The following is a 12,901-nucleotide window of genomic DNA, read 5'->3' as shown; positions in this document are numbered from 1 at the left end:
ATGGGAGTGTGACGCTGCATATGGACTATGGGAGTGTGGCGCTGCATATGGACTATGGGAGTGTGACGCTGCATATGGACTATAGGAGTGTGACGCTGCATATGGACTATAGGAGTGTGACGCTGCATATGGACTATGGGAGTGTGGCGCTGCATATGGACTATGGGAGTGTGGCGCTGCATATGGACTATAGGAGTGTGACACTGCATATGGACTATAGGAGTGTGACAGGGCATATGGACTATAGGAGTGTGGCGCTGCATATGGACTATGGGAGTGTGGCGCTGCATATGGACTATAGGAGTGTGGCGCTGCATATGGACTATGGGAGTGTGGCGCTGCATATGGACTATGGGAGTGTGGCGCTGCATATGGACTATGGGAGTGTGACGCTGCATATGGACTATGGGAGTGTGGCGCTGCATATGGACTATGGGAGTGTGACGCTGCATATGGACTATGGGAGTGTGGCGCTGCATATGGACTATAGGAGTGTGGCGCTGCATATGGACTACAGGAGTGTGGCGCTGCATATGGACTACAGGAGTGTGACGCTGCATATGGACTATAGGAGTGTGATGCTGCCTATGGACTATAGGAGTGTGACGCTGCCTATGGACTATAGGAGTGTGACGCTGCCTATGGACTATAGGAGTGTGACGCTGCCTATGGACTATAGGAGTGTGACGCTGCCTATGGACTATAGGAGTGTGGCGCTGCCTATGGACTATAGGAGTGTGGCGCTGCCTATGGACTATAGGAGTGTGACGCTGCATATGGACTATAGGAGTGTGGCGCTGCATATGGACTATAGGAGTGTGGCGCTGCATATGGACTATAGGAGTGTGGCGCTGCATATGGACTACAGGAGTGTGACGCTGCATATGGACTATAGGAGTGTGACGCTGCATATGGAGTATAGGAGTGTGACGCTGCCTATGGACTATAGGAGTGTGACGCTGCCTATGGACTATAGGAGTGTGACGCTGCCTATGGACTATAGGAGTGTGACGCTGCCTATGGACTATAGGAGTGTGGCGCTGCCTATGGACTATAGGAGTGTGGCGCTGCATATGGACTATAGGAGTGTGACGCTGCATATGGACTACAGGAGTGTGACGCTGCATATGGACTATAGGAGTGTGGCGCTGCACATGGACTATAGGAGTGTGGCACTGCATATGGACTATAGGAGTGTGGCGCTGCGTATGGACTATAGGAGTGTGACACTGCATATGGACTATAGGAGTGTGACACTGCATATGGACTATAGGAGTGTGACACTGCATATGGACTATCATGCCTGGTTTGGTTGTTGTTATTTTGTTTTTGGATGTAGAAATACTTTCATTTGACCCATAGTTCTAGAGGCTACAAACCCAAGAACATGGTGTATACCCTGGCAGTGGCTGGTGGCTGGGCAGGGTGTGGCAGCTCTCTTCACACCCATGCACAGACAGGCAGCACTAAGTCCGTGCAGTGTTTCTCCTTTTAAAACGTGAGTCTCGGGACCAAACTCTTCACGCTTCCCCGCCCTTGCATCTGCCGAGCTGGCTTTCTTCCTTCCTTTCTTTTTTCTTTTGGGTTTTCGGCACAGGCTTTTCTCTGTATAACCTTAGCTGTCCTGGATTTGTGTGGACCAGGCTGGCCTTGAACTCACCGAGATGTGCCTGCCTCTGCCTCCCTGAGTGCTGGGATTACACGTGTGTGGCACCACTCCTGACTAGACTTTACTATTTTCAAGTGGGGGTTTTATTGTTTCCTTTAGGACTTTCAGAGATGAGGGCTAGAGGGAACCTCTAAGCAGTAATTGTGCTGCTGCAGAGACCGAAGCTGCAGTGCACAAAACTGTAAGACCCTTTGCTTGTTGAAGGCAGTCTTGGATGGTAATACATGGAATGCCATTGGCTTAGTTTTTGTTAATGATTTTAAAATTTTGTTTTGTTTTTTTGAAAAAGGATTCCTTTGTGTATTTCTGGCTATCCTAGAACTTATTCTGAAGACCAGGCTGCGCTTGAATTTATAGAGATCTGCCTGCCTCTGCATCCCGAGTGCTGGGATTAATTTAAAGGTGTGTGTTTCCACCACTGCCTGGCTTTTTGATATGATTTGTAGTGCTCTTATTTGTGTATTACTATTTCATAAGATATATCAAGGCATACCTTTATATTAGTAACAGAATCCAAGATAAAATAATATGTAATAATAATTCAAAATTACATATTTTACATGTCATAAACCTTTTCCTTTTTAGGCATATGGATCAGGCTGTGACATTGTTATTCTGGCCAGTGACTTTGAATGTGTGCAGATCATCCCTGGTGCTAAGCATGGAAACATCCAAGTCAGTTGTGTGGAATGCTCTAACCAACATGGGAGAGTAAGAGATTTAACTACTTAATTAAATGCCATTTAAATGTATGTAACTCTTAGAGTATTTGTATATGAATTGTGAAGAGCTGTAAGCTGCTGCTGATAATAGTTTTACACTCTGTTGAAAGATCAGTAGTCCTCACAGTCTTAAGCATATTGCTCTTCTGTTTATTTTGTAACCTTTAAGCTTACCAGGAATCAATTCCCGCCAAATTCCAATCACAGCGTTGTTTGTTTTTGAGATGAAGTCTCACTGTGGTGTGCAGGCTGGTCTTCACTTCTGGACACAAGTGAGCTTCCTGCTCAGCATTGCTGAGAGCTGGTGCAGCAGACCTGCGCCTTGCATCTGCAGTGGCAGGGACTGTTTATCAGGACTCTTAGTGAGTTGTGTCTACTGTAGTCCACCTCACACAGGTGCTTTGTCAGTCCGTTACTTTAGTGAAAGCGTACTTGTTGAGTGAATATTTAAGAATTCATTCCAACTTAGGAACAGAGGATTTATGTTGAAACAGTTAAAGCTTCATCTAAAGACTTCTTTCTTAGATTTTCTTTTTTCCTCTCTCAGTTTTCAAACAATATACACTAAATATTAATGTAAATATAGCATATTTGGTGTATATATATATTCTATGAATTCAGTAAGAGCAATATTATATGACAGTTGTATGTCACTACAAGATTATAAAAAGGGAGTTAAAATTATGATAGATATTTACAGTAATTTAAACATTCTTAGTGTTCTAGAAGTTGTTCTTTATTGGATAACAAGAATATGTTAAATCACTTGATGGTAAGCAGGCAAATTCTGCTGAATAATAAATTATGATTACTTTATTATTCCATTTTTCCTGTCTCATTCAACCATTTGTATCAGGTTTAATTGTTATATAAATGTACCATTATTTGGTAGTAATACACTTGAGACACTATGTTTTCTTGTGGTCTCTGATACTTGCTTCTTGCTTTTCTGACTTGTAATTTTCCTGTAAGCATTGCTTGCATTAATTTAGAGAACACCAAGGGCCATCTTTCTTTCTTTCTTTCTTTTTTTTTTTTTTTTTTTGGTCACTCTTCTCTTTAGGCCAAGCAATGTAGCTTTTTTTTTTTTTTTTTGAAACAGGGTCTCTCTATGTAGCCTTGGCTGTCCTGGACTCTCTTTGTAGACCAGGCTGGCCTTGAACTCACAAAGATCCACCTGCCTCTGCCTCATGAGTGCTGGGATTAAAGGCGTGCACCACCATACCTGGCCCAAGCAAGGTAGTTTTAAGCTTGCCTTGGGTTGAATGATAATTGCCAGCGATCAATTTTATTTTTCATTTTTTTATTTTTGGTTTTCTTGAGACAGAGTTTCTCTGTGTAGCCTTGACTGTCCTGGACTCACTTTGTAGATCAGGCTGGCCTCAAACTAAGAGAGATCGGCCTACCTCTGCCTCCCAAGTGCTGGGATTAAAGGTGTGCGCCACCATGCCTGGTTGCAGAGATCAATATTAATAAATTACCTAAATGTTCATGATAATCACAATTAATTTCATGGAAGCAAAGATTTAAAAGTATATACAATAGAACTGGCTGACACGAAATTTTTTATTTTTATTTTTTGTTGTTTTTTAAGACAGGGTCTCTCTGTGCAGCCTTGGCTGTCTTGGACTCCCTTTGTAGACCAGGCTGGCCTTGAACTCACAGCAATCCATCTGCCTCTGCTTCCTGAGTGCTGGGATTAAAGGCATGTGCCACCACACCCGGTGTAAAAACATTTTTTTTAATAGGATAACTTTGTAATTTTAAAATAAGCCTACTGAGTGTTTTGGTAACAGATATTAGTTTTGGTTTTTTTTCTTTTTGGTTTTGAGACAGGGTTTCTCTGTGTAATAATAGTCCTGGCTGCCTTGACTCACTCTGTAGATCAGGCTAGCCTTGAACTCATAGAGATCCTTTGCCTCCTGAATGCTGGGATTTAAAGAGATTTAAAGAGATTGTTAAATCTGCTATGCTGCCAGGCTTATTTGTAGGAATAAACCATGGAGATATATTGGAATTGGATTATATAAAATTAGTTTATACATTGTTGTGCAAACAAGGTTATATAGTTTACTCTCTTGTAAGTACTGTAACGTTGTGTTTGCTCTTCTTTAGGTTGCAGCCTCATACGGGAATGCTGTTTGTATTTTTGAGCCCCTGGGTGTAAATTCTCATAAGCGAAACAGTGTAAGTATTAATTGTTAATAGAATATTTTAAAACTTCATTTGAATTTATTATTATTGTTGTTGTTTTTGTTTTGGTTAACTTGAATCTAGTTAGTTTTCTTGTTTCCTTAGACTCTGTTTACAACAGCAATACAGGTGCTTAGGAAGCCGCGCAAATAGTGGTAGGAAGGAAATATCTGTGAGGTTTAGTAAAGGCCTGTAGAAACCTAAGCTTTTAGAGTAGTGCTAATTGTCGTTCCTGTCTTGAGATCTACCCTAGTCTGAACTGCTCTTTCTTTTTCTTGGGTTCTACTAGTGTCTGGTACTAGTTGCCTAATCTAATTAATGTTTCTTTCTTCTTTCTTCTTTGTAGAGAGGGTGTGTGCTTCTCTTCTTAAAACTGTGCAAGGGTGCCGTAGTTCTTGGAGGTTGTAGACATGCAAATAGACTACACCCTCCCATCTTCTGCCCAGCACCACACTGTTCTCCTTCAGCCCTCCCTCTTTCCCGTGTGCAGCTACACTTGGGCTTCTGCTGTTTTCAGCCGCCCTCCCTTTAGGGCGCTGGCTGTTCTGTGGATGCTGACCTTTCTGCGCAGTTGCAGGACTACCTTCCACAGACTCCAAGTGTCTGTAATAATACCTCCTCAGACACCTCTATCTGTATTATATACATTGTAAATTCTCCTTCGAATATTCGTCCCCCTCTTGCTGCAGTCTTCGCAGTGACGTGGTGACAGGCACGAGCCACCATGCCCTGATATGCTTATCTATTTTAAACTCTTTGCCAGAGTGCTGCTTTGTTATTTACAGTGTAGCACATATGGTCCCCTCAGAAGTAGGTGGCTTGCTTCTTTTGGTTATTGTTATGTCCAATTATTTAAAGTATTATCTAGTGTATTCAGACCACCCTAAATGCATGTTTAGTGGAGTTACGCACTTAATATAAGTTCACCGGCCAGCTAAGCAGTTAGGACATCACATTAAGAACCATTCACATATATTCTGAATGCTGTAGTTTATATTACTTACTGTTAAGAAAATCCTATATGGTTAGAGTCATCAACCAGTTAAGAGACTTTACAAGTAGGCTGGAGAATTGAACAAGTGTGAGGACCTGAGTTTGAATATCCTGAACCATGGGCTGGAGAGATGGCTCAGAGGTTAAGAGCACTGACTGCTCTTCCAGAGGTCCTGAGTTCAATTCCCAGCACACACATGGTGGCTGGTAACCATCTATAATGTGATCTAATGTCCTCTTCTGTCATGGAGGCAGAACACTGTATACATAATAAATAAATACATCTTAAAAAAAAAGAATATCCTGAACCATGTAAGGTTGGGAGCAGTTGTGAGATATGAGATTGCATGGTAAACTTACTGGCAAATAACAACAACAAAAACAAACAAACAAGAAAAAGGAGAACTGGACAGTCAGGGTTGTCCTCTGATGTCCACATGCATGCTTTGGCAAGTGTGCACCTGCACTCACACAAATATGCACATTTATACATAGACTTACATCATGTACACAACAATTAAAAAGGATTCCAAACTGAATTCCTTTAGAAATCTACCATCACTTAAAATAATTAAAATTGTGAACCTAAATCTCAATGTCAAATTATATATTTATAAGTACTTTTTGGATTTCAGGTATTCCAGGTTGGCCTTGAACTTACTATTTACCAGGTGGTGATCTTGACCTTATGATCCTCCTCCTACACCTGAATGCTTATAGAGTGGGTGTGCATCAGCACTCTAGTGTGTGCTGTATTGAGGATCATCTAGGGCTGTGTGGATGCTGGGCAAACACTCTACCAGCAGAGCCACATCGCTAGCCCTGTAAGAAGTTTAAGATTTCTTTTATTTGATTTACTTATATGCTGAGATGATGTCTTGCTATGTGGCCTAGGATGGCTTCAAATGCCTGTGCTCAAGCCTTTCTTTTAGCCTCAGCCTCCGATGGTAGTTGGAACTACAGATGTGAGCTAGTTTACTCATCTCTACATGTTTTTTTAGAAACCAGTTCTAATTGAAATCTTATGCTTGTTTTTATATATCTAAACTAAACTAAAATATCTTTTTTCATTATAAATAGCCATTAAATTGTACAGTGGCTAAGAGGTAAGGATCAGTGACTGAGCTCTTGCTTAGTGTGCACCAGGCCCTGGATTTGATCTCTCTCACCCCAAATAAAGACTTACCAGGAACACAGTAAAGAAAACTCAGATTCAGAGGCTAGAGAGATGTTACTGGTTAAGAGCACTTCCTGCCTTGTTGAGCATGTGAGTTAGGGTCCCAGGACCCTCATAGTGTCTCACAGCTTTGTATAACTCCCATTCCAGGGGATCTGACCCCACTCCGACCTCTGTATGTCACATGCATGATGCGACTATGTTGTACTCTGTGTGTGTGTGTGTGTGTGTGTGTGTTTTACAAAAGGGCATTTTCTACTTACGTCAAAAAAAAAAAAAAAAAAGAAGTACGTAGTTTTATTTTTTAGAATACTGTATTCTACGCCAAAAGCTTTTGGCTTTTAAGCTACCCCTACCCCCTGTCCCCGACAGGGTCTCTCTGTGTAGCCTTGGCTGTCCTGGACTCGCTTTGTAGACCAGGCTGTCCTCAAACTCACAGAGATCCACCTGCCTCTGCTTTCCTGAGTGCTAGGATTACAAGCGTGCACCACCGCACCTGGCTGGCTTTTAAACTTTTAATTACCTTGTAGAATGAAAGGAATAGATAGAAATAACTCAAATAAAATAGATGCATGATTGTGAATTACATATATATTTCAAATCTTTAGACAGTGAGCCCATTTCTCTGCATGAATAAACATTTCAAAATGATTTATTTTTATTCTCTGTGTGCGTGCATGCGTGCGTGTGCAGGGGCTCATGGAGGCCAGAAGAGAGTGTCAGATCCCTTGTAGCTAACGTAACAAGAAGTTGTGAGGCTCCTGAGGTAGGTGTTAGGAACGGGACTCGGGTCTTCTGCTGAGCCATCTCCAACTCTAATAAAGAGAATCTAGCATCTTTGTAATAGCTGCAGCATGTGCTGAAGGTAATCGATTAGAGCAGCGACTCCTGCTTGGAGGCAGCAGAAGAATCACTGCACACAGGACTAGGCTACGTGGCTAGACCCATCTCAGAGAAACCTCAGACTGAGCAAAAGACCAAAAATAACATGAGAGCTTTTCACCTAAACCCTTCCCAACCCTACTCCTAACAACCCTATATACTGGTCATGCTAGTAATTGCCTCTAACTCCGAACTTGGGAGATGGAGGCAGGAGAATAAGGAGTTCTATGTCATCCTTTGCTACATGGCAAGTTCAGGCCAGCTGGGACTACTTGAGATCAGACCCTGGTTTAAAAAAAAAAAAAAAAAAAGAACAAAAATCAGGCAAGCACAAAATGTTAAACACCAGCGCCAAATCCCCCCAAATTATTATGACATCCTTTCTTCCTTTAAAGGGTTGCTGTCTGGTAGGAAAGTCAGACACATAAACTAACTGTGTGTAGTCAGGGCCGTGGTGACGGAATGTGGAAGTGTTCTGGGTGTGGGTACAATGTTAGAGCTGAAGGCTGATGGTGTAGGCAAGCCATTGTGAAACACGGGGCTTTCAGATGGAGAAGTGGAGGGCAGGGCGCTCACACACGCAGAGTGTGTGTGGAGAAAGAAGGAAGCTTGACCTGTAAGCGGGCTACTGCAAGTCACTTTAAACGTAGTAGTGAAGTATTTATATCTTTACTTTATAAGTTTAACTTGAATAAAATGATAAAAATTGGAATTTGGAAACATTTTTAAAACATTCTTTTTTTTTCTTTCTTTCTACATGTTTCAGCAACTCAAGTGTCAGTGGCTTAAAACTGGGCAGTTCTTTTTGAGTTCTGTGACATACAACTTAGCATGGGACCCTCAAGGTATTTAGCAACTATATTTAGAAATTGTTAAAATGAATCATTTTATTTAAAGGCATAATTAAAATGTCATAATCTTTGATGAGAAAAAAGTTACAAGTGTGTTTTTGTTGATGAATGAATTTGATATACATTTTTTTTCTTGGTATACATTGCTTTGCACAGAGCTTAACTTTCTTCCCTCTGCTTTTCAGCCTTTGCTTTCTCCTGTTTTATTTCAAGAACCAGTGATTTGGTTTTTTTGTTTCCGTTTTGTTTTTAGTTAACAGGTGATATGCCTTAGTCTTATTTCATCTACAGAGTCATAAACAAGTCAGGGATGGAAACATCCTCTACTTTATGTTGTTACTGTATATTTCAGGAAATAAGTCTTTAATGTGCAAAGATTGGAAACCTATAATGATAAATAGGGTTATCTCCTTTTATAGTCACAGTTAATAAGGGTTGTTTTATATTCCATGTAGAAAACTTTACTTTTAGTTTCGATCACATCTTGAGAATACTCCCGCTGTGGAGGGCGCCTGAGCCGCGGCACTCCCTTTCAGCCGCTCTCACGCTTGCTAGAGGACGCCCTTGGCAGTTAAGTGTTTGTTTTTCTCAAGTCTTCCCTGATAATGATTCTTTCTTAGGTTCTTTTTCTTCCTTTTCCTCCTCCTGGGAGGTTTCTTCTGAACTGGCCCCATGTGTTTTTCATAGCTGTATTGTATATTTGCATTTGATAATGTACAGACCTAACAGACCCCATGTGTGCAGTTCTTGTCTTAGGTAGTCCTTGGTTGTTCATCAGAGCATTTTTTAATTTTCAGATAACAGATTGTTAACAGCAACTGATTCGATTCAGCTGTGGGCTCCTCCAGGAAATGATATTCTAGAAGAAGAGGAAGAAATTGATAATAAAATCCCTCCTGTTTTAAGTGATTGGAAGTGCATCTGGCAGTGCAAGTTAGTGTCTAAGTGTTGTGAAATTCATTCCCTAAAAATGCGTCCTAGACTGTGCTCTTTCTTACAAAGGTCTTACTTTTTGGTGGTATTATATTTTAGAAATCTAAAGTAACCTTTTTTTAAATGCAAAATTTATTATAATATTATTTAATCTATGCTTTAGTTGTTTCCACAAAAGTGAAAAAATTTCATGTTCACAGTTCAGTACTTGATCTGACAGAATTGACACATAGGAATTGCTCCGTAATGTGTTGAAATGAGAGTGACAATGGGAAGTCGTGGACGTCCAGCCCCCAGTTAACCAGGGAAGGTGGAAGCTGTCTTTAACTTGTTATACTGAAGATTGTGGTTGGGGCGGATGTAGCAATATCATGTACAGCTATCACGTGTATTCTTTGTTTTTGAAAATATACTTTGGATCAGTTTTATTATGGTTTTAGGAAGGAGGAATACTTTGTATTGTTATGAGGGCAGAAACTCCTGATGAGTGTGACATTTGTTTGTTCCTAGAACCTCGGTGTCTGTACATTTGATGGAATGGTCTCCTGATGGTGAATATTTTGCTACTGCTGGAAAGGTAAGGGAGCAAGCCAAAAAACCCCAAAGCTCTCAAACAAAACAACTGAAAATACTGCTTGTGTTCATTTCCAGTTGTCTTCTATACATTGGGATAATTCTCCTGCAAAGCGTACTTGAAGTAGAGTGAAACTGTTGTGAGCTGGAGATACAGCTCAGTGATGGCGAGCAGTGGCCTCCATTGCTGAAGTACTGAGCTCAGTTCTCAGCTCTGTAAAATGGGGAAATGTTTCTAAAAGATCTGGTATGATCTTTACAGACAGTAAACACTTGGGAAATAATGTCTATTATTATTCCTGTTTTACTTTAGTGCAATTATATGCAGTTTTTTACATCTAGTATGTATGTGGCGGGAGGGAGGGGGATAGAGACTGAATGGGAGTGAGTGATGTATGGAAGTCAACTTAGAAGAATCAGTTCTCTCCTTCTACATGTGGGTTCACCGTGCATTTACATTTAAAGTTTTAAAATTAATTTTTGAGAATTCCATACATTGCATTTTGATGATACTCAACTCTTGCCAGACTCACATCCCATTCCATGCTCATTCAACTTGGTGTACTTATTTTTTTTTTAACTCAATGAGCCCAAAGCTTGACATAGTGGCTCATGCCTTTAATCCCAGTGCTTGGGAGTCAGGGAGGTAGGTGCATCTCTGTGAGTTTGAGGCTATCCTGGTCTACACAGTGAGTTCCAAGACAGCCAGAGCTATATAGTGACACCTGTCTTGGAAAGAAAAACAAAGACAAAGATCCAGTGAGTCCAATTTATGCTAATAAACTTTTGGATGTATGGCCATCCATTGGATTACGGTCAACGTTAAAATCAAGTTTTCTATTTAATTAGTTTTTATATTAAAAATATAAGTAATTTTATTTAAAAAGTAGAATTGAGCTGGGCAGGATGGCACACTCCTATAGTCGCAGAACTTGGGGAGGTAGAGGCAGGAAGCCTGTGAGTTGGAGATCAGGCAGAGCTTCCGGTGAGACCTCGTCTACAGAGGACAAGAAACAACGCCGACAATAGACTCGTGCTACTGGAGTCACAGGGGCACACGCTCTGCCTCATTCACCTCACTCCCTTCCCCTCTCCATTCTTCTTTCCATCCTTCCTTTCTTTTTCTTTTTTCTTTTGTTTTTTCGAGACAGGGTTTCTCTGTGTAGCCTTGGCTGTCCTGGACTCACTCTGTAGACCAGGCTGGCCTCGAACTCAGGTCGATCCACCTGCCTCTGCCTCCTGAGTGCTGGGATTAAAGGCGTGCGCCACCACGCCCGGCACCCGTCCTTCCTTTCCTTACAGTGTGTTGCCATGTGCATTAGTCAGGGTTCTCTAGAGGAACAGAACCGAATGAAAAAATATAGAGGCAATTTATTAGAGTGTTTTGGAGGCTGTGATTTGAGAAATCTAAAACTTAAACAAAAATGAACCTCACAATTAAGTCCTTAATTCATCTGGATGTTGTTGAATTCTGCTTACTTACACCTTCATTCCTTTCCACCAACCTGCCCTGCCCTTTCCGGTGCGTATTTAGTAAAGCTGCAGCGAGGACTTGCACGTGTGTATGGGCATGTGTACGGGTTTGTCTTGAGCTACACGGGAGTAGAGCTGGCTGGGTCCTAGGTTACTTGAATCTTTAGCCTTCACAGACGGTGCCAGCTAGTTCTCCAAAGCTGCTGTTCCTAATTAATGTCCTCACCAGCATTACTTTTGCCCCTTGCCCAGACCTATTGATATTACTAGACTTTACGTTTCCAAATTTGGCTTTTGGACTTTGTTTTTGTATAGTCAGCCATTATTATTCCAGTTCTGTGAGAATTTGGAAATTCAGAGACTTTTGATTCACTGAGTGGTCTCAAGTGACCTTTTTATCCCAGAAACCCATTGGGGTGTCTAGGCCCACTTGGAGGAACTGTATCCACCTGCTATAGAGCAACAGCCAGGCTCTGTGGCTCTTCCAAGATGTTTTGAGTTTTCCTAAACTCTATTTAAAACCTAGGGTTTTCCTTGTAGTCACTTGCTGTCTAAACTCAGTGGAATGCTAGTGTTAAGAATTAGATAATTATGTTCCTTTTTCTAGAGTTTTAAAAATCAATACTGAGGCCGGGCGTGGTGACGCACACCTTTAATCCCAGCACTTGGGTGGCAGAGGCAGGCAGATTACTGAGTTTGAGGCCAGCCTGGTCTACAAAGTGAGTCCAGGACAGCCAAGGCTACACAGAGAAACCCTGTCTCGAAAAAACAAAAAACAAAATCAATACTGAATTTTGCCATTTCATAAACTAGGGAAAGAAATTGTGTATTTACTCTTATGAGAGATAAAGACTGTAAGTATTCCACAGAGTGCACCCTGGGCTGATTCTCAAGTGTATTTCCTGGGTGACTAAATTCTGAGCCCTAGGGCCTCCTTCAGGTCTTGGTCATGGTGGATAGTGCTAAGGTAAACACGGAGTGCAGGTGTCTTTCTGTTGTATGCTGACTTAGATTCCTTTGGGTATCTCTAGTTGTGAAACCATCAGCTTTATGTCTTGTGGCCAAGTAACTGCTTGGCACAGAGGTGGTTGCTCAAGAGCTGCAAGAAGACAATAGGAAAACTGTACCGCACTGTAGACAGGAAGATTACAGTCCTGTGCTGGTCAGCAGTGCCTCCCATCACTAAACATTTCTAAGCACAACGTGTGAAAGTATTTTGAGATGTCTAGCAACTGTCAGTGTGTATCAAATATTTGTGATCTCCAGGACATCTCATGGATTGCTAACACTGCTTTGCTTTGTTGAAGCATTTCCGTGAAGCAGCAGTTACGGAAGGAGAGAGATGATAGTTCTTCAGGTTTGTGGAGCTCTGGGTCGTAGTTTCTATGCCTCTCTAGACTCCCACGTTGATATAAGGATACGTAGAGTTGGGAGC

At 41.5% G+C, this 12,901-nt stretch overlaps 1 protein-coding gene across 6 annotated transcripts in view; it reads left to right on the top strand.

Annotated features, from left to right (window-relative positions):
• DMXL2 (Dmx like 2) overlaps positions 1-12,901 on the top strand; it is a 132,179-nt gene that overhangs the window by 16,483 nt on the left and 102,795 nt on the right. For all 6 annotated transcript variants that reach the window (XR_014779681.1, XM_084784308.1, XM_084784307.1 and 3 more), the window contains exons 2-6: positions 2,255-2,380; positions 4,507-4,578; positions 8,403-8,481; positions 9,285-9,420; positions 9,931-9,997. Coding sequence is in view for 5 of the 6 variants with exons in the window: in XM_084784308.1 (XP_084640434.1) it covers positions 2,255-2,380; positions 4,507-4,578; positions 8,403-8,481; positions 9,285-9,420; positions 9,931-9,997 (480 nt within the window). In the remaining variant the exon portion in view is untranslated. The remainder of the gene's footprint in view (positions 1-2,254; positions 2,381-4,506; positions 4,579-8,402; positions 8,482-9,284; positions 9,421-9,930; positions 9,998-12,901) is intronic.

Source organism: Acomys minous (genome assembly GCF_964271855.1).
Source record: "Acomys minous genome assembly, chromosome: 5".
NCBI lineage: Eukaryota > Metazoa > Chordata > Mammalia > Rodentia > Muridae > Acomys > Acomys minous.
The sequence above is the reverse complement of the archived record's forward strand: the minus strand, read 5'-3'. Positions and strand labels throughout refer to the sequence as shown.